Source organism: Aquila chrysaetos, chromosome 9 (assembly GCF_900496995.4).
Source record: "Aquila chrysaetos chrysaetos chromosome 9, bAquChr1.4, whole genome shotgun sequence".
Taxonomy (NCBI): domain Eukaryota; kingdom Metazoa; phylum Chordata; class Aves; order Accipitriformes; family Accipitridae; genus Aquila; species Aquila chrysaetos.
In genome coordinates this window covers 45,219,435-45,241,448 of record NC_044012.1, presented here as the reverse complement: position 1 = coordinate 45,241,448, position 22,014 = coordinate 45,219,435, and the positions used below count along the sequence as shown (strand labels likewise).

The 22,014-nt window shown below is 44.9% G+C and overlaps 1 protein-coding gene across 6 annotated transcripts in view; it reads right to left on the bottom strand.

Annotated features, from left to right (window-relative positions):
• Positions 1–2,260: 2,260 nt before the first annotated feature.
• MORC2 (MORC family CW-type zinc finger 2) overlaps positions 2,261–22,014 on the bottom strand; it is a 62,803-nt gene continuing 43,049 nt past the window's right edge. For all 6 annotated transcript variants that reach the window (XM_030024026.2, XM_041125781.1, XM_030024030.2 and 3 more), the window contains 16 exons: positions 20,316–20,398; positions 19,824–19,909; positions 16,367–16,507; positions 15,678–15,832; positions 15,405–15,533; positions 13,958–14,063; positions 8,862–8,994; positions 8,427–8,501; positions 7,924–8,313; positions 7,405–7,548; positions 7,258–7,312; positions 6,327–6,468; positions 5,796–5,987; positions 5,607–5,700; positions 4,147–4,335; positions 2,261–3,212 (listed from right to left, as the gene is read on the bottom strand). In XM_030024026.2, coding sequence (XP_029879886.1) covers positions 3,144–3,212; positions 4,147–4,335; positions 5,607–5,700; positions 5,796–5,987; positions 6,327–6,468; positions 7,258–7,312; positions 7,405–7,548; positions 7,924–8,313; positions 8,427–8,501; positions 8,862–8,994; positions 13,958–14,063; positions 15,405–15,533; positions 15,678–15,832; positions 16,367–16,507; positions 19,824–19,909; positions 20,316–20,398 — 2,183 coding nt within the window. In that variant the 3' untranslated portion in view covers positions 2,261–3,143. The remainder of the gene's footprint in view (positions 3,213–4,146; positions 4,336–5,606; positions 5,701–5,795; positions 5,988–6,326; positions 6,469–7,257; positions 7,313–7,404; positions 7,549–7,923; positions 8,314–8,426; positions 8,502–8,861; positions 8,995–13,957; positions 14,064–15,404; positions 15,534–15,677; positions 15,833–16,366; positions 16,508–19,823; positions 19,910–20,315; positions 20,399–22,014) is intronic.

The window sequence follows — 22,014 nt, the reverse complement described above, 5'->3', positions numbered from 1 at the left end:
ACAGTCCTGCTAGCAGGAGCCCCCAAAGGCTGTGCACTACAGCAGGTGAGAACCCAAGGCAAAGTTGGCCTGTAACAATAATCATCGCGAGACCCAGAAGTTCATGTTAAAAAAGTTATTTTCCTGCCTCATTGTTAAATACATAAATGAGCAACCTTACCAATAGAAATATGTATGTTACGAAGTACCTAGGTGATGCCTGTGGGAGGACTTTCCAAAATGGATGACTGTAACGACAGCACGAAGGAGGGACTTAAGGTGGTCTTATAAAGAGAGGGGATGTTGTACAAAATGCAACTCACATACTTAGTATTTCTGCTGTAAGAACCAGCTGGAAGCAGAGAGGAAGACTGAGGGAACTGAGCACAGATGTGATAACAACAGGCTTTACTGTAGCATGAAGGTGTAACTGCCAAGGCTGCAGCAGGTGAGATATTTTCAATAGGCAGCTGTAACAGCCTCCAAAGCTGCAGCAGGGACACCCTTGTTAGATGCAAGGGAAGAACACACTCATGGGAGAGGTGTGCAATGCAGAAAAGTGGTGCAACCTCCACCCTTGAAGATTTTAAGAGCTCAACTGGAAAAGGCCCTGAGCAACGTGATACAGCTTTTGGGTATACCTTGCTTGGAGCAGGTTATTTAGATGACCTCCAGAGGTCATTTTGTTCCTATGTTTTTTAAAGGCATTACTAAACCCTAATGTTACACATAGGTCTACTTAAAGTTACAAAAAAAAAAAAAAAAAAAAAAAAAAAAAAAAAAAAAAAAAAAAAAAATTGAAGTAGCTGCAGAGAAGGTGCAGGAAAGTTTTGAGAACAAAGAAAGTTTTATTGGCAATTAAAAGTTTTGGCTTGCTTTTCCTAGCAAAACAGAAGTTTAGAGAGGACACATCAATTGTACTGATGAAAGTAACTCCAGGGAAGAAATGTAACTGAAACAAAAATACTTGGTACAACATCCAAAAAATGAAATGCCATAAAAAGAAGTTAAAACTGGAAATGAGAAGTTTCCAGAGAACAGAAGAAAAAACCTGAGTAACACCTTCCTAACAGAAGAGTGGGAGTAGGGGATCAAACTGCATCAGGAAGCTCAAGAAATGTGTAAAAGAGCTATTTGTCCCACAATGGTATATTCCGGTGTTAGGAATTAAAAGTTTGCAAGCAGCATCATCTCTGAACTGTATTTTAATGAAATATTGTTCTTTAGAATTTCTGCTGGCCACCTGGAAAGGACAAAGATTTCTTCTTTCACTTTAATATAAAGCTCAGCTTCTACAGAAGGATCACTTTCATCTGAAGCACTAGCGCACCGTCACAATTAACAAAACCTCCAATATGCGTAAGGAAATCGAGAAGACTGGTGGAACTTGCTCCTACATTTAAGGAACACTGCCCCTCTGTCCAGGAAGGTGTAGGGGGGTGGGGGGATGCTCCTTACTTTCATTTATACCAGGATGCCCAGGCCCAGATCCTGAATGAAAGCAGTCATTACCATACCTGGAATTCAGGTAATAAGCAAAAGTCTTCCCTCTCTCCTGCAGTATGTAGAGCTTGAGAGTTCTCCAGGACTATAAACCATTAGTGCTTAAGATCCTCTGTGCAACAGATGTTTAATTTGGAAATTTTTTTGCAGAACATCTATTACACATTTAGCTGTCCAAAGAACCCCAATGGTCCATTTAATCTGATGTTCCTGAAGGTGGGCACTTCTTGGTCATGCTGTGTTTTTTGAAACCGCCAGGCTGTAGGGGATTTCTGTTTTCTGAGCACCGAGTTCATACACATCTTGTCCTACCAGACCTGAGAAGCTGGCTAGCCAGCGAATTCAAACCAAGTCACCTTGGCCACAAGTGGTCTGCCAGGAGCTGCAGTGGGACCTGGGGAGGGGGGTTCACTGCCAACTGAGGTGAGAAACCGCTAGGACCCCCATTGGGGAGCAGCCAGGTGCCAGCCATGCCTGCCCCCCATTCATTCCGCCCTGACAGAAAACCCACGGCAGGACTTTGTTTAATCACTGGGTTGTGACAGGATTAAACGATTAAAGCTGCAGTTCCTCCCCGGTGCTGACACCGTGTTCGATGACCTTTAGCAGTGGTGGGGACCCAAGCGGCGGGGTGGTGGGTGGCAGAACATTGTCCTTGCTGCTGACCCAGGGCCAGATGTGACTCGGCGACGCAGGGCTCCAAAGGCTCAAAATTCCAGCTCTCTAATAAAATTACCCGAAAGAGCAAGTTGATCAAAGCAATGCAAGCCTGAAGAAGTGACAACAGAACAGAGGGTCACTTTATTTTCAGCTGGTCGAGGAGTTCTTCTGCTGTTGCAACTTTGCCTCAAAGAAATAGCAGCAAAAGTGTGCAATAAGGTGACTGCTAGAAAAGAATCTGCTCCAGCTTTCTCCCTCTGATGATCGCAACCCACTGTGAGCAGCCTAAGAGGCCATCTTCTTCTAAAAGGATCCTCAGCCTCTGACTGTTAGCATGGTGACAACTCCACCTGCTTACAGAGGAGACCTCATATTCAGGAACCTCACTGCACTGGCAAGTGCCAATCCCCTACCCCTAACTCTCTCAGAACCACCAAGATTTCATCCCCTCCACTCACGCTTACACAGGGAATGTGTTTTGATCTCCTCTGTGTAGCTCAAATACCTGACTTGGCTTTCTCTAGCCCAAGTTCAGTATCTTCGAAGTCTAAGTCCTAACCTCCTCTTCCATAACTCAAGGCTTATTTTTAAGTTGCTGCCAGGTTCTTACTTGAGACAACCTACTAGGCAGGATGTTCTGGTCTTCCAGGTTTAGCACATGAATATACCCCAGATGCAAAAGGGGTACTCACACTTTTACCTCACTAAAAACACACAGCAACCCTCCCATCATATCAGGCACAGTTCCTATTTCTTTTAAAAATAAATATTTATAAACAAAAGGAAGAGATTCAGAGAACTACAATGTTAAAAATTTTCCTGCCAATAGCACAAATCTCTTTTTTATGTAAAGTCACAAGAACAAGTTGTACACCAACACAAGTACTGTCTAAAAACCCTCTCTCCTCATCAGCTGCCACAGTCCTCTACTGCAGGAATCCACATCTCCCATCGCAGCAACCAGCTCCTCTGCACTTCTCTAGAACTTGTACTGGGGCTGCTCAGTCTCCTTTCGTGATCAAGTCCTCGATATATGCATCCAGTTCATCATCTGTATTAATATCAATGTCCTGAAACCAGAAGCACAAGAAATACCAGTGAAAAGTGAATCTTGAAGAACAGTGCAAGAATGGACAAGACAGAGCAACACAGCATCATCTGCAACATCTGTGCTGGTCAGCCTTTATGCCCTGACTTCCAGGACTCTCCAGCTGCTGACATCTGCTGTGAAAGCACCACCAGCTTTCCTTGTCAGAGCCTGCCTGACCGCGCCTGGAAACCAGTCAGCATTTGAAGCTCAAACAACACATTCAAGCAACAGTTTTACTGTGCTGATCTGGTTCAAGTATTTTTTTTTTTTTTTAGCTTTAAAACACATTTTCCTAACAGGGAGCAACTGCTTCCATCTGCCTTCAGTAGCTTTTCCATTGGGTGGTCTTAATTTTCTGTAAAGTACTTTTTTTATTTAAAGTTTATTTATTTAAAGCTTTTATTTAAATATATATTTGCTATTTTAATTTACTATTTAATAGTATAATTAATAAATAGATTTCACCATAAAATTTTTATATTATTTGTTTAAAGGTTTGCATTTGTATACATGGGGTTCAGAATCTAGCACCACATTTCTGCCCAAGAATGGAGTAGAAATACCCTGCAGAACACTGCCTATGACCAGAGAAATTTTCCTGCAGCCCCATGTTTCACAGCAGAAAGTAGAAAACAAATGGAAGCTATGCACTATGGACACACCATGAAAAATCCATCTGTGAAAATCAGCACTCATCAGGACCTTCAAGGCCTGGATCCCAAAAGATAGGCAGCGACAGCAGCTACGCACTCAGCTGCTTCTGATGGTCTAAGCCCAAGTTGCATCCAATTGAGAAAGAGCTGAAGCCCAGTTAAATGCTGGACTAAAACATCTCAAGTGCCTGGCGGGGCCTGGGTCTGGGGAAGGTTGCTGCTTGTGGGGCAGCTTTGGTTTTGCACCCCTTCCTCACCCACCTCCTGCACTTTCTGCAGAAGGGCCACAATGTTAGTCCTCAGCTTCTGCAGTTTCTCCTCCGTTTCCTTCAGCTTTCTCTCTGAGTTGCGGAGGTTTTCTTCACAGGCTTTGGCCCGGGCATCAGCACGTGTCTGATATGAATTGCACAGGTTCTGCAGACCTACCTCATACTGTTTGAAATACTCTTTCTGTAGAGGACAAAACACAGCAGATGACACATTAAGAAGAAGCACCGAGCACCAAGAAAAGCCCAGTACTCGCAGCTTGTAGAAGAGTTCAGCTACTGGCACCCCGTGACCACACACCCTGCCTGCGGTCGTTACCACACTCACATTTACATTCCTGATTTGCCTACTGCAGGCAGCACAAAAATCATATGGGTTTTCACATTCCTCAAAGACGAGAACTGCAACAAAAGCTGCCTGAATTCAGATTAAGGATGCAGCATGTTTTCAAAAGCCTAAAACCACAGTTAGGCTGCAGAAAGATCTGACAGGCTCTGTATGCAGTGAGTTTCTTTAGTATAGACCACCCAGACAACACAGCTCATTATTGCAAGGTAGGAACATCTATACTTGCAGAAAACTCCAGACAAGACCAACATGACCTGCAGAAGCAGCAGGACCGGTAACTCAAAGCAGACACCTGAATTAGCAAGAGAAAAGAGGAAGAGACAAGAAAGACTGCCAACACATACACTGCAAGTGAGGGAGTAGGGCGTTTTGAAGACTACCAAATAAGCAGTGGCTGTTGTCATTTGGTCATTTGTAGGTGGCTTTTGTCATTTGTAGGTGGCTTTTGTCACCTACAGATGCCTCCTGAAAAGGTCTCCCTTTGTGGTATGTCAGAGAAGAGAGAAGTCAAGAGAAGTCAGTACCATTTCTCTGCATTTCAGCCTGCACTGGACCTTCCAATACCAGCACGCAGACACTGGTGCAGGCTCAGTCCCATATGTTCCTTCCTCAAATAAATGGAGGCCACACCAAAAGCCTTAAGATGTACAGCTGACTCACAGGTGGTCAGCCTGCTCACCTGGAGAAGCGTGAGGGGGGTTGGCTTCTGTGTTCTCTCCCATTTTTAAGACTGCCTCCGCATAAGTTAGATTTATAAGGCTGGGGACAAAACAAACGTGTACCTACATCCTATTTCTACAAACCTCTGACCTGGCCTCTCTTTTTTAAAAGCTTAACAGCAATGGACAAGATGTTAGGATAATAGCAGCCAACAGCTTTCCCACACAGATGTATGGTAATTAAAAAAATCCTCAGACAACAACTGCCAAAAGACCTAAGGCATGTTTCAGAGGCTCTCATTCTTTTTCTCAGCTATGTTAGTCTAAGGATCCAAATAACCTTTTGCAGAGTGCGATCTTGCATCAACAGGATGCACACTTGCTGTAAGAATGGAATGTGTGCGTGGAAAAATCCCAAACTTACTTTCCTAGAAATACTGAACTCACCAAGGGAAACGCCAACAACCCTTCCGAGCTCATGGAACTCAGCTCCTTCTTGGAGATAGGAAAATTCGGAGGTAAGAAGTACCGCAAACAATTTCTATGCAGGAAAGAAGAACACAAAGCCAGAATTGGGAGTTTAAAAGACTAAAGCAATCAGACTGTAGCAGCTCACAAGAACTGCAGTGAACCCACCGAAGAATCTGGACTAGTAAGTCTACTGTTTCTTGGCTGCTGCTGGGACCAGTGGTATCTGGCTCAATTCTGACACAGTCTGAGGTAGAAGGTTCAGCCACAACAACCTCCCCTTCCTGCTGTGTATCTGGAGCCTGGTACTCGGGAGAGGGAGGCTTCATCAACCTCACATCCTCACTGCCCTTCTCTACCCTGAAAAAAAAAATATTAAGGGAAAGTCATATATCTTTTTCTACATTGGCCATACCTGAAACACTGTTAACAGCTTTATCAGAATCTGTACCCAGCTGTCACTCTAAGACCTCTAGATCATACAACAGCTGCCTCCATCAAAGCGATGGGCAGACTGTATGGAGTCTGTCATGCTCATTGGAATCAGTCTGCTCATGAAGCAGCTGGACAGTCCTGAGCACACACACGCTCCCCGACATGACAGCAACATATTTGTCTTCAGCATCTACAGAAGTAAAATGGGGTCTTCCTCCTGAAAGCAAAACAAGCCTCCAAAATCCAGTAGCTAGAGATAGTTACCAGCGATCCCTTGGTGTGGTGTCTGTAGGAACATAATCAAACTTCACCTTCCAGCGTACTGCATGCTTGCCCATTTCCACCGCTGTGACACGGCCCGTGAACCACTCCTTGTTCACACGCACTTCCACATGCAGCCCTTTATCTGCAAGGAGGATAACAGTAAGGATGTTTGCAAACATTCAGATGCTGGAGAGCACATTCTGCATGAGCTCTAGAAAAGAGAGCCACCCTCAGCGGGGAGCAAACCTAAACCTGTGACAATTCCTTCAAATGGTACGTAAACCATAAAAACACCACTGTCCTACTTAAGAGTCGGAAGATGCAAGGAAATTATATGGCATTTTCAGACAGAGGGTTTCTCCTGTACTCTGGGCTGTTTGACATGGGCTTTCCAGGCTTCTGTTGGCCACTAGGACAATTTGCCACGTGCTCCTAGTGGGTCACTTTCTGGACAGCTCCTTGGGATCAAGCTGAAGAAATGCCCTGCTCTGGCAGAAGGTGCAATACCATCCTGGCTATCATCTTTCCTGGGGGTCTCTCAGCTCCTCTTCTCTCACAGCAGCACAGCAGGTCTAGATACAGTCCTCAGCATTTCCCAGCTAACATAGCTCCATGATCCATTCAGTTAGGAAGGGTGAGCACGACATCAGTCTACACCACGCAGCCAAGCATCACACCCGTCAACGTGATGCAGCCCTCAGATTACAGATGTTCCCACGCCACAGCTGTCTCTTCTCTACTCAAGGGGTTCCTGGCCAAAAAGTTTCACGTGAGTTAGTCTCATCTCGGGGTTTGGGACCCAAATTTACACTAATTCTTATTTTAAAAAACTCATTAATCAAATTACACGTTTAACCAGTGAGCCTAGTTCTGCAACAGTTCTTTTCCACTGTGTTAGATGACAGAGGCAGTTCAAGGGTTCATTTCTCACCTTTCTGAGCTTTCTTCAGTTCTGCCAGATCTTCTTCCCCAGCACTGTCTGTGAGCTGTGAGCAGAGAGGGCTCAGATTAGCTGCCTCCCACCAAGATTATAAACACTTGACAAATACTTTCTGCTGGGAAACCAGTTTACTCTCACCTCTACCACCACCTCACTGGAATCCTTCTTCTCTTCTTTCACTGCCACAAATTTTCCCCGTTTTGCCTTCTCCTTCTTGTGCTCCCCCTCCTCCTCAGACCCGTCCTCTGTGGTGTTCAAGGTCCTCTTCCGAGTGGTGGAGGCCTGTAGGAAGCAAACAAGCTCTAGCTATAATTCCAGCATGCTACCAACCAAAACCTTCCTTCAGCCAAGTTAAAAAAAAATGCACAGCATCCAGTATTTAATTTGATAGTTAATTAGCTTTTCCAGAAGGTTTGAGCAGGTGCTACGTGATCATGCAAACGCTCACCCCGCCACTCCACATTCTTTTTTTTTCTAGAGAAACAGTCTGGTCTAACAGGAAAGAGATGAAACAGGTCTTCACCCTAACCCAAGAGTAAAGTAAAAGTTATCTTGTCCCGCACAGGGACTACAGTGCAAATCCCATGCAACAGAGCAAGACAGGCTACGCACAATAGTAGGTAAGGAGCTGATAGCTTTCATCCCATCGAGTCTCACCTGTGGGCATTTGACAGTGGCAGATTTCTTCAGTGCTGGCACTCTGGCAGCTTTTGGGCTGGGTGTCTCACGTGAGCTTTTGGGACTCTGCAGGACAGCAGAAGGTGGTTTCGTTGTTGTACCTGGTTTGGCAAGAGTTTTTAAAGCACTGTTGGACTTTCCAGCTGTCACAGTGTGCTGGTGTGTCCTGGAAGTGCTGGCCTCCTCCTTGGAGAGCATGCTTGCCAGTTTGGGAGTGCTGATGTTTGGCCAAGGTGAAGAGCTCTTTTTCAGCTGACTGATGGACTTGGGAAGAGGGACAGGTGGTGGTGGTCTGCTGGGAGCGTTCTTGATTACATCAGGTAAAGGAGGAGATCGTGGGCGCTGAGGTCGGGTCTGTGACTGGGTGTTCTGAAACAAATGAGGGTATACAGAGAGAAAGGATGGAAGAGTCAGGCACTGGTTTTCAGAGCTGCTAAGGACAGCACAGAAGAGTACAAAGCCTACAGTGGTATCCCATTTACCTCCTCTGCAGGCCGTGTGGTCACTTCCAGAGGCAGTTTCTTTAAGTCAGCTTGAGATCGAATGGGAGTGGTCTTCTGTTTTTATTTAAAAAAAAAAAAAAAAAAATCAGAAAGGCCATCTTTAAAAGCTGTCAGGGCCTGCCTGAACCCAGCCCCACAAACAGTTTTCAAGTTTAAAATCAACAATTATAAGAAGGCTTTTTCTGTTTCCTTCAGGAGACATCCCTTCATCTGAACACCAGCAGTCACTCCCATTTTCCTAGCAGAAAATGAAATGCAAGCTGAGATGCTTGTTTTCTGTTATTAAAACAACCCCTACCCCATGAAGGAGCACAGGTGGCATTAGAAGCTGACACAGACATGACTCAGCATCAGCCATTTGCACTAGGAGGTCCCTCAAACCTGCTGTGCTTAGCTGGAGACCTCCAGATTCACCTGCAGTGCTTCCAGCTTCTCCTGCTGCTGGCGGATTTTCTCTGTCAGTTGTTTCTGCTTTTCCTCCTGTGATTTCAAGTCTTTCTTCAGAGTTCCCAGTGGCACCTTCTGCTTCTGCTCTGCAGCTTCACATCTAGCAAGAAGGGAATGCAAGACAACCTCATCAACGACAGCAGAACCTGCATTGCCTTATACACACAGCATTGTCCCCATATCCCATCCCAAATGCAGCAGTAAAACCACTTTCCTTTCTGCAGTAGCCACAATCTCAAAAACAGTGGTTTTCTTCTTGGGAATCATATATATGATTTAAGGATCAAAAGCATAGTTAAAAAACAAACCATTTACACTGGGAATTACCAATTCAGAGCCCAGGAGCTAAACAAAGCTTAGGAATGAACAGCTGTAACTGGTTTTGTGTAATTTCTGTACTCTGGACTTTTACAGCAATTTTCCTTCCTATCAACTTATGTCTTCATATCAATTCCTCTTTTTACAGACTTCCTTTCCATTTAGAAAGGAAAGCTTATTACCAGTAACCTGTGATTAAGACGTCATTTACATGAGACTTCCAACAGAAGATGCACTTTGCCTTGTCGCCCAAGGCCACAAAGTTTTCCTTTGCAATATCCCTTAACTATTTGCTTTTCCCATCCTCTTCAGCTTATGGCCTACAGAACAGTGGTGAGTATTCTACTCCCTCAGGTCCTCTCAGGTGCAGAATCCTGGAAGAGTCCTTGAGAGAGGAGGAAAATGCAGATAGGAAATACATGAAAGTGGACTGGCATCACTTTCAAATTTCTGGCTGAGCAGCTGGCTATCAGGAGCATTGCCAGAGGAAGAAGAGGGGACTGAGGGGTTCCCAGGCTCACCTCCTGTCACAGAACCGAGTCACAGACAGACACACCAGGATCAACCCCTTCAGGACAAAGTCATGCAGGGATAATGTGAGACAGGAAAGCAGCAGTACCAAAACAACTCTTGCACAACGCAAGAGATCCAGCTGACTCCTACACTGCCTTGGAGGCAAGCTGTTAAAAACTTCCCGCAAGTGTGAGTCTTACAGATAAAGGGAGGACCCCGCTCTCCTTGTGGATCACACAGAGCTCCAAGAGGCTGATGAGAGATGATTTTAATCTCGATCTCTGATCCTGAACCTGCCAATTGATGGGATATCCCCTAGCCTGCGAGATACATACTGTGATCAGCTTTGTCAGTGGAAAGGAGCACAAGCAGCAGTTTCTCCATCAGCCTCAGCTGAAGCACTGCAGGGGATTTTTTCATAGAACGATTACTTCCTCCGCTAAGAAAGCATCTGTCATCATTGCAAAATGACTGCCTGACACCAAAGCTGCAATTCCCAAAGATAAAGCTGAACAAGTGGCACCATATGCAAGTTTCCCAGCAAATGCCATCTCCTATGCCATTACGTGGATTGACGCTGAAAATATTGTTAAGCTGTATCTTACAGCACAAGAAAGTATGAAAGTGCCTGTTAGTTCTGCCGACAGGAAAAAATTAAGACTACTCATGACATTCAAAACCACAGATTGCATCACTAGAGGCAGCAAGTCAGAAAAAAGGAATTATCTTTGTAGTCAGAATAGTTTGCAACTCAGCACCAAGACTTTGATCATCTTCTGGTGCCAGGAGACAGTCTGAACATCAACTCTGACAGTGCTTCATCTTCAACTCGGCTGGATGAGATCCTGCACAGACCCTTATGCCACACAACCTTGAGGACCACCCCCCCCCCCCGACCATGGTGGCAACAACAATGCTTCCCAAATCCTCAGTCCTCCCTCAGACAGTACAAATACATGGAATGGAACAACTGGGGTACATGGTCAAGACACGGAGGTGAAAGTGTCCAAACCCATGGCACAAGGACACAGCAAGAAACACCAGGCAGTAGAGGACTTAGAAGGGAAGTTCAGAAGTGCAGTGACTGCAAGGAAGCCCTGCTTTCTACTGGCACCAACCAAGCCACAGGAGTGCTAGTGCAACTTCTGTAGAAAACTTTCTGCCTTGTGTAAAAGGACACAACCATACTCACTATTGGAAGGTGCATGTGAGCCTACTCAATCCAAAAATATTCTAGCTATTTATCCTCCCAGAGTAAGACTCCTGAGATCCCTTTCAAAGAAGCTGAAATGACCAGAAGTTTGGATCACCTGCCCAAAGCACCTCACCTGCCCTTTCCCACCTCTCTGCAAGGTGGATGTGGGACGACAGCACGCGTGCGCACACTGCAGAGGCACTCTAACTCATGCCAACCAATGTCCCAACATGTTCTCACATGAAATGCAGCCAAACCCCTCCAAATTTTCAAGGTATTACAAATACAAAATTTAAATTCTTTCATTAGTACATCACGTTCCTTTTAGGTTACATGATAAAAAAATCTCATCTGCACATACACAGAAGAGAACAAAGACGATGGCAGGTGGGGGAACCTGAGTAACACCCTTCCCTGGCTACTCCCAGGCCATCCCAGGAACCACCAGCCCATCCAAGGCCTATTTCCACAAGCCCAGAGGCCCAAAGGCAGATCAGGAGATGCAAATTAGGTACTTAGAAGAACAGATACCCAGCCTGGGCTCCTGCCAGGGCTGCCCCAGGGCAGCCTCAGCCCCAGTGTCCAGCCAACAAGAGCGGCTCTCCGAAGCATCTTTTGGACCAATGGGAGGAACCAAAAGCAGGTAAGGGAAGGGACTGAGATGATTTGGGGAGGAACAAACATGGAAAAACAAAGAAATAAAAAGCTAAAGAGGGCAAGTTGTACATAAACAGTTGGCTGATCAGTACACTTGCCTTTGTACTAAACTCCATTTCTAACTGTTTTCCTGGGCGAGGGGCTCTATTCTGCGTGCGCATGTGTGTATGGGGGTCCAAGTGCCGGCAGCTGGAGTGAGACCACTGGTCACAGGGGCCTGGGTGCCACCAGCTGCAGTGATTGCAGGCATGCACATGAACATGTGATTCACAGCAATCATCAGGCCAGACAAGGCAGCAAGGAGGTGGCCTGGGAGCAAGGGGAGGGGGTGTTTAAGGGTGAGCCGGCAGGAGCTGACTACTGGAGGGACCAGGGAGTCCTGCCAGACTGCTGGAGACAGGTATGGGAGTGTAGGCAGAGCTGTGGGCACCTCTAGGGAGGAGGCACCTGGGAAGAGCAAGAATCCAGATCCGCTATGGGATGGAGAGCATTCCTAAGGTGAGACACTAGGAGGTCTATAGTGTGTATGTGTTATCTGAGTCCACGTGAGGAGGTCTGTACCCCTCACCCCCTGGAGCTGCAGGCCTCGGGGCTCATCTATTGCAGTGTAAGTAACCAGAAGGACAGGATCCAGCAGCCAGCTATGGACATATTTCCACTAGTGGTCCTTCATCCTGATCAGCCAAGAGGGAGAAGGATGAGGCTGCTGGTGTGGTTTGCGTTGAGTGCTGCGCATGTCCGCCTGTGCTGATCTGCATGGCTGGACACGCATACACATGTGGTCTATCTGTGTTTGTGTGTGTGTCTACCAGCAACACATTCCCAGCCTCGCTACTGCTTCCACCTGGGTAGCTGGAGGTGTAGCAGCCTTTCCTCAGGCTTGCAGATTCATCCCTGCCCCAGCAGTTTAGTCAGAAGACATCCTCAGCACAACCACACTCTTCATAGCTCCACACCAGGGCACAAATACATGCAGCAACAGGGAAGCTAACATTGGTACTTTTCCAATGACCAGTGCCAAAAGGAAGAAGCCAGAAAATCAGTACTTTCCAAATATCAACATCAACACTTCTTTGCAGACTTTTCAGCCACAGATGTTAAAATTTTTATTCCAATTAAAAGTTACCAGCTGTATTCATTCCCTTTCTCATTAGGCACTGAGCCAAGGTACCTGAATTACAGCTGAGCAGCTTCCCTCATTATACAATAAAGACAAGAATCGGCTTCTAGCAGCATCTCTCTCCACAGAGAAGCAGCAGCCTAGAGCAATCATTTTCCTCATTCAAATAAATGACTAGGTTCTACCTAAATTTTCTAACTGTGAAACACACTGCTGGGAAATGAATCGATGTGTTGCTCCCTCAAATGTGCAAATGTCATTCTTGGGCTCACTGCAACTCAGAGGCGTTGCTGCAGTTTGCGTGTTTAATCGGTTGGAGCTATAGTAGCAATAAAAACAATTGCTAAGATCCCACTGAATATATATTGCTCCCGGCCTGTGCTTATGACTATTCTTCAATTGCTGTCTATGCTACCTACATTAAAATTAACATGCATAAACTAAGGCTACAATCATTATTTCCAGTGGCAGTGCAGAAAAAACATAAAGGAACTTAATTTCACCAAGTCACTGGTTGAGGTTGGAGAGGCCTCCGGAGGTCATCTGGTCCAACCCCCTGCTTAGGCAGGGCCACTTGGAACAGGTTGCCCAGGACCGTGTCCTGGAATATTTCCATGGATGGAGACTGCACGTCCTCCCTGGGCAACCTGTGCCTGTGCTTGGTCACCCTCACAGGGAGAAAGTGTTTCCCGATGTTCAGAGGGAACCTCCTGTGTTCCGGTTTGTGCCCATTGCCTCTGGTCCTGCCACTGGGCACCACTGAGAAGAGCCAGGCTCCGTCCTCTGTGCACTCTCCCTTCAGGTATTTATATACATTGATGAGATCCCCTTGAGCCTTCTCTGCTCCAGGCTGAACAGCATATATTGGTGCCTGGGGTTGTTCCTCCCCAGGGGCAGGATGTTGCACTTCTCCTGGTTGAACCTCATGAGGTTCCTGTTGGCCCATTTCTCCAGCCTGTCCAGGTCCCTCTGGATGGATGCATGACCCTCTGGCCTATCAGCCACTCATCCCAGTTTGGTGTCATCTACAAACTTGCTGAGGGTGCGCTCTGCAATTTGTGTACTGCACAAATGCCCACCAACATGTCAGTTCCAAATACGTACATCATCACTATTTCACAGATTGTGAGCACAGCTTAAAGGTATAGAATTACTGCCTATCCCTCCAATTATTCTCAAAGAAGAGATGACCAGAAAAAAAACCCCAAACATGCAGATAAGGCGTACTGCAGAAAAGTCTTTATATTAACTGATTCTTACCTGTCTTGTTCAGGATCAGGGTTCATAGAGCATACCCAGCTATCAGGGTAATTCTTCTCCACTGAACTCAGCTGGAATGGGAGAGTCCGCCATTTCAGACATAAATCTGTTGGAGAAACACTTCAGAAGTCAGAAATATACAGCCTGAGCCACAAGATCATTTTTTTCCATAGCACTTCTCAAGCCTATTTAATGCCCAAGGACCACACCCATTTCCAAAGTATATCCAACGATAATAAGACCAGTGGCCAAAAAACCAAAAGTGAGACAGCCACAGGATATACTGAGCAAATTCTTGCTTCATGCTCACAAAATGCTTGGAGAAAGACCTCAGATCTTGTACAAGGCATTCATTACAAGAATCTGATGAAGCCTGGCATCAACCGATACTAAAGGACCTCACATTCACTGCTGCAATGACAGCACGTACAAACCAAACTGAACAGCCAGTCCTGAAATGACTGCTCATCTCAGAAGTCAGTCTCTTACCGCTATCAACACAAAACAAGGTCAGAGATTTATCTGTTAAAAAAAATAATTTATAATAATCTAATAAATTTTAGATGAGCCAGGAAGACAAATTTGGCTTCCAGAGCATTGCTGGCTTACCAGGAAATCACCAGCTTAAAAAATCAAGTTTTGCCAAGAAAATGTAAACATTCTTAAATCAGTCTCTGGAAGGATGTCAACAGCAGAGGACAAGAAGAATGACAGGAAAGCCCCTCCTCTTTGGGAGGAACTTGGAAAGGACTGAGAAAACTGTCAAGGTAGGAGGACCTAACAAAATAATTCCACAAGACTGGCCTCACATTCCTTGCTACATCCTCATCCCCAAGTCCTGTGGGGAAAACGAGGTCGACAGAGTCTGGTGCCTCTCTACTAAGAGACAAAGTAGTTGTGTTGAGATCTCCCTTACCCCCAGAAGTGCTTAGCCAGAGCTGTTCAGAGGTGCGCAGAAGAGAACCTGCACTAAATTTGAAAGTCAACTGTAAACGGTTCCCTTCTGTGCTCACACCTAGTATCGATCAGCAGGCCAGTGCATCAGAATACAAATTACTTGGCTACTTTCCATTGCCTATGGGGAAGTTTCAGATCTTATTCTAGTGTTGGGATGGGTGGCTTTGGCCAGTTCCAGTTCATATGACATTTCTAAGCCCATTCTCAATACTGCTACTGGCCACACCTGCCCCATTCTGTAAGGGCACCTGAAGAATATCATGGTTAGTAAACTGTGCAGGAAAGGAACCTTGTGCCAAGATGTCTAAGTGTACCATCAAGTGCAGACAAAGGCAACTCACAGAAGGAGACAAGACCTAGAAGGGGATAATGATAGCGAAGCTCATCTCAAATCTCCTACCCATCGAGCTGCTCCCCAACTGCAGCCAGGAGTCCCTCCCCACTTCCCCAGGGAGGACCAGCCTCCTACTCGCAACCTGGTCGGACGCACCGCACTGAATTGTGGTAGGGATCTCCATGGCTCTCCGGCGCTTGTAGCGGAGTTCACTGGATGGCGGCTGGTTCCAGTTTGCTGACAAATAACCAAATTCATCCCAGAACTTGATGATACCTCTCTGGGCTGGAAAACAAACAAGCCCTCACTCAGTATGCAGCCACTACAACAAAAATCACCACCTGCACTCCTGGCTACCCTCCCCCTTAGCTGCCTTCCAGCCACCAAAGTTTCCCCTTCTAGCCCCTGGTAATTGTGAAGCTTCATTACCTATAGCAACATCCTTCCAATACTGAGCCAAATGCTCTCCCATGGCCTTCAGCAAGTGTCGATACTCTTTGGCATCAGCGAAGTCTTGTTTATTATGGGTAGGCTCCAGAACCAAATAGGGCACGTCCACCACGCCTACTACTCCACCACATGCCCTGGAAGAGGGACACACAGTCACAAACATCATTAAACTACCAGGTCATTGTTCAGAGAAACAACATTGAGAATAGCAGGTTACATACGCACTCAATCACCCACCCGTTCCTGCAGCAGTACTGGTTTTAATTCATCAACTTTCTAAATCAGACTCGAGCCGGCATGCAAAAAGTAAGGTGGGCTCAAATATTTGTATTTGTTTTCAAGACCTATTCTCCCTGTCCCTAGAATAAGGCAGTACTGCTACCAGTATTCATCAGCCCCAAATGCCAGCACTGAGCACAAAAGCCTCGTACTGCTGCAGGTATGACCAAAATCTGTGTAAATAACTCTCTATCAAGAAACTAGGGAAATATTGGGCAATATTAAATAAAATTTATTTTTCAGAATCCAAATTAAAGGCTGACAAAATGAGTAAGCCTCATGCTCATGCAGAATGATTAATGCAGAACAAGGTTATTGCACAGCCTGTTATATGTAGGAACATGCCAGGCTTAAGCAAAAAGATTGCTGAAAAATCTCCAAGAACTCACATGCCACCCTCCAGCTGTGGGCCCACCTTCTCATACATCTTTATCAGTCGACTGCAATTATAAATGAACATGCCATCCAATTCGCGCTGCTCAATATTCACACCAAAGATAAAATTCAGTTCTTTGGGTTCCTTCAGTGCCCTATAAGAGAAAGAAACAGAGTCTCAGAGATGTTGAAAATAAAACTAATTACTGGCCGTCATTAGAGAGAGGCTATGGAAAACCAGCACCTTTGAGCATTATGGGTATACTAACACCTGTCCTGTAGTCTGCTATTTCTAAAAAACACAAAGTTTTTGTTTAATGTGCCTTACAACTAAACATGAACAAAATACAAAACCTTTGCAATACAGACACCAATTTAGGCTGGACACTATCTGTTCAGATAATTTAATGATTCATTTGGATATGTTTTCTCCTTCAGGAGTGGATTCTGGTTTTTATTTCAGATCTGCTTGTTCAAAAAAATTACAGTTAACTAGTTTTATGAAAGTACTGTTAGGTACAGACTGGTCCTCTCCAATGCTATTTTGGTTTGTATTTTCCAGATGTAGATGTCTATGCTAGACAAAGCATGGAAATTAAGATTTTGATACAAAACTACAGTCTTGATATTCAGATTCTGGAAAAGCTATCGTAATCACAATTTTTACAATGCTATTACTCTAAGTTTGAAAGCTGGAAGATACAACACACAGCCCAAGCAGAGCTTTTTTTCTGGAAATGACAGGATAGCAACTTGTATGATTTCTACTTTATCTATGCAGCAGATGACTTCAACAAAAGTTGGCCTCAAGTATGTTTGTGAGCACATACGGATTTCTGAATCTGAATCTTTGATTATCAGGAATTATATCTCCTGTGATGCAGAAAGCCTCAAGAGATTTAGATCTCTGCTTTATAAATCCAACAAAATCTCCATGTCTCACAAACAGAACTACTGCTCTTTAACAGACTAAATTAAGTTTCACAGCGTCCATGAAATCCATGCTAAGGATTTTTCACAATGAGGATCCTCAGTTTCAGGCTGAAGGCATCATCAAACGTGAGGTCCAAACTTTTAACTATTGAAAGGCATAGTCTATACCACAGTCCCACCCACCCCTCCCATTTCTGACCCCCCTTATTCCCCCATCAAATTCTTAGCACTTACATGCTTTATCCCAATTAGGAATTTGACTTCTCCTTAAGTGACCAGTTGAAGATAGTGGAATTCTTTAAAATGATCTGTTGACTGTCTACTAATATTAGGTATTAAAAGAACCTGAGCTGTGCATGCATGAGTGCTGGGCAATAATAATCTGCAGATATAAGATGTAAGTCTGTCTTAAGGGTCAGCATCTCAAAATAAATCCCGGAAATAGATTCATTTCATGTTCATTTTCTGTTTAAAGCCATACTCTTCCCCACACAGACGTACAGGTACCCCATAACATACCTTCCTTTAAAACAGATGATTCTAAATAAGTTAGTAGGAAAACACCTGGAATAGCAGCTTTCAGTAATTTTAAACCTAAACCTTTGCCAAGAGGTGTTCTGAACACTGTCAAAAATAGAAGCTGGGCTAGAATGTTACCCTTTTGGTCTCAGCTCATCCAGGTGGTCAACTGTGATTTGAAAACGCGAGTAGGTGTGGCAAAACACCCATCTCATGGATTAATTTTCTTTTTCTAACTTCTGGAAAAGGATGTAGAGCCTTAAATTTCAAGTAACAATGTGCACTCACCTACAAAATAGGAAGGGCATCTCCTCATTTTTATTGGAGAGGACAGGAAGTCAAATTATCATCCAAACCATGGAAAATTAAGTGGTGGGCCAAAAGCCCAGGATTTTATTACTAGGACTTTAGTATCTGTCCTAGGACTTTAGTATCTGTCCTATCCGCTGGATTTATAACCTGACCTTTCACAGGCTTTGGAAACCAGAAAGCATTTCTTTCATTGATGCACCCAGCACCAGAGAAACAGCAGAAAACTGTCCTAGGACATTCTCTATAACTCAAGAGTTTTCTGAGAGGCTACAGAAATTGTTTTGTACAGAAGGTTTCCCATTATACACATTTTTCAGGAATTTCTTCTGTTTGCTGGATAAAATACAAGATTATGGAAAAGCACGACCCTCTGAACTCTGATCTCTGGTGATGAATGCAGGGACACAGGGAAAGTCATATGCCTGCCCAGAGCTGGTGGAGCACCTGGCAGTTCTCGCCCGGGAGCACACATGCCCGAGTCTGTACGGAAATCCGGACAAAAGGCCTTTTCCTCTGCTGTGGGTTAGCTGTCACATATATGTATTTTCCTCATTATCACATATTTGAAACGTGACTAGAGATAACCTTTTGACATACCTACAACTGTGGTATCCTTCCAAACCAGCTGGTTTACATTTTGTGGCCTACAAACCTTCTTAGATTCAAACAGAAAGAACTGCTGAAGAAAACTTGGAATCTCTCATTTCCAACTAATCAATAAAGGCCATAGAGAAGCTATTTTCAAACAAATTGTATTGTCCAAGTTCTTTGTTTGTTGTTCAGCTTTTTAAAAGGAAAAAGCAGGAAGGCCAGAAGACCATTCACAAAATTTTACTCTGTGCATTAATGTCATCAAAACCAAGAATTAAAAGACAAGCTGTACATGGAAGAGTACATGGAAGCTGAAGAAAAGAGCTTCTCCCAAGGGTTTCTGCATTCTTCAGATCACAGCTCTAGCACTTTTAAATTAAAGCTGTATTTATTTATTTATTTTTAGCATCTTAAGATGCATTAGGTCTATCTCTGGCAACAAGTCTGGGATAGTTCTGACCTAAGCAGCCATGTAAACTAGCATGCAAAACAACTGGGTGGGAACAGAGACTTGGTATATACAAATCCCTAACTTTCTCAGACTCAGCATTTGTTTTAAGAGCATTTGTTTCTGGTTACGACTTCATTTGTTAAATGCATATGACAAATTTGCAAAAAAACTGTATACAAATAGTGAAATATTCCTGTGAGTACATCGATAGCGAGGTTAATTGCAACCAGAGCTAAGTTAGAACAATGTCTTGGGATTTCACAGCACTGACTGTAACAGAACTCAGCAAGTTTTTAGAAAACAACTCTACAACTCTAAAAGCCATTTCACTGTAACTTGCTAACATTTGTTTGCCTCCCTGAATCTTACCTGCAGATGAAAAAGCAAAAGAGTGAAAAAAGCTGACATGAAAACCACGTAAACATCACAGAAAACAAGCCAAATCCAAAGATGTCTTTCAGCAAGTAAGAGGGGAATAGCAGAAGCAACCAGAATAGAAAACTCAGTCCCCTTGGTTTAACAGCCAGGGCATACAGGATGCCCACAGATATTTAAGCTTTGAGCCGAACTGCTCCCTCCACCACACAGGCAAAGTAGGAGAGACATCTGACCACATGGAGTGAACAGCCTGGGAAAATCAGAGCTTTGAACCACCCTGCACTCACCGCTGCTTTGCATCCTTGATCCTTTTCTTGACATCAGCCTCCCGGCGCATGGTTATTGCGGAGTTTTGGACTTGACGTAGCATCACCTGCAAACAGGCATCACATAGTAAAACCGCTGCTGTGAAATTCATGAAATTAACTCACATTCCCCTGGCCTCTTCTCAGAGGCTGACATCAAACAAAGCACCTGGGGGCTGGGGGTTGCCCTTCCCACTCAGGATATCCTGGAGGTTGTGGGCAGAGAAACATCAGCACGCTTCCCACTTGGGCTGGAAACCACATGCAGATGTTGAAGCATGTCCAGTGGTGATGAGACCACAGAGCTGCCTGAACGCTGCTGGCAACTCATCACTGACTGAAGTTGCCCCCTGCTAAACCTACACACCAGCTGCTACCACTGGGTGCTGACCAGCCAGTGCTGCTCCAAAGCCACCACCCTGAATTGTTCCTCAGTGCCTAAAACGTGATGTGCTGCCAAAGCACAAGGCTCACCCTGGACTCTCGCGTGAGATCCCCTCCTAGGCGCAGCTCAAGGGCACGGGCTTTACTCTCCGCCTCACGAGCCTTCTCCTCCGCTGAAGCACACAGGGAAAAGGATGATGTCAGCCATTCAGTACAGACAGCGTATCATAAGGCATTCACCTGAGGAGACCGATTTCCAGAGAGCCTTTGCTGGACTGATAAGCACAAGGGTACAAAGGTAACACAAAAAGGTACAAAATAAAACCCTACATATGAGAGGGCACCACCGACATGCCATCTTAAACTTGCTCAGAGTTCACAGTCAACATGGGCATAATAGCAGGGCTAAACTCTGTGAAAGCACATTTAAAGGAAGGACCCACGAGGAAGTTGGTGAGGAAGTGGAAAGAGTAAGGACGCAAGTGGCCCTGCCTGCTCTGCCTGGAAGCATGAAGGTAGAGAAAGGCTCTCACAAAATGAAGACTGAGTTCAGGCTTGAAAAGGAGTTACAAAGAGGTTATTTTCTTGCAGGGATGAAGGGAAAGGACTACTCTCAGAAATGCCTTTAGCTTTGATAATTGCTAAATTTTGCCTGGAAAACAACAATCCGTGCTACACACAAAACAGGACACAAGTGTTCTGAAAACCTATGGCTACACATAATCTTCGCATGCAAAAAGTTTACGGCTTAAAAGAAACTCCCCTTTTCGCTTCTCTCCCAGACTACCAACAAGACTGCCTGGCAATAGGTACACATCACCCTCATATTGCTTAAGATTCATCCAACAAATTTCATTTTCAGCAAAGAGATCCCTTCCTAAAATTGAGACACAAGGTGCTTTGGTAAGTTAGCACCATGTACCTTGCATCTGCATGCTCTCCATCCACAAGCACATTGGCTACAACTCTCTCATGTTCCCTTTCAGGTCAGAAGCCTGTTCTGCTCACAGCTGTATAAGAACTAGTTGAGTGAGTCACCTTCCTCTGTTCTACCGGCTATGAGGTCCACGGGGGTAAACGTGGACTGGCAAGTAATGCCCTGCTTGGGCAGGGCAAGTTGGAGCTGCAGCTGCCACCTGCAAGCACCCGACTCTGGCAGTGTGCTGTGGATGCAGCACTAACCTTGCTGCAATGCTCCTCACGCTCGCTTCCGAGGACAGAAATTTCTGAAAGAGGATGCAGCAACACTGCAGCCTTCGTGAACTGTAGAGATTTTTAAAAGAAATAGACTGGTATAAATAAAGTATGAATGGAAATGTTTATGTGCAAGATGACTAGAAGAAACAATAAAGCATAGGTTAAAAGAGTGGCATGTGCTGACAGGCACAGATACGATTTGTGTCACAATTTGTGCCATTATCCATCATATTTGAGAAGTTGTGGTGGTCTGGTTAAGTTCCCACCAACTGGAAAAGGGGAAACATAACCCCCATTTTTAAAAAGGGAAAAAAGTAAGACATGGGGAACTACAGGCCAGTCAGTGGCACCTCTGTGCCCAGCAAGATCATTGAGGACATCCTCCTGGAAAATATGCTGGGGCACATGGAAAATAAGGTGAGTGGTGACAGCCAACATGGCTTCTCTAAGGGCAAATTGTGCCTGACAAACTTGGTGGCCTTCTATGATAGAGTTACAGCATCAGTGGATAAGGGAAGAGCAACTGACATCATCTACCCAGACTTGTGCAAAGCATTTGACACTGTCCCACATGACACCCTTGTCTCTAAAT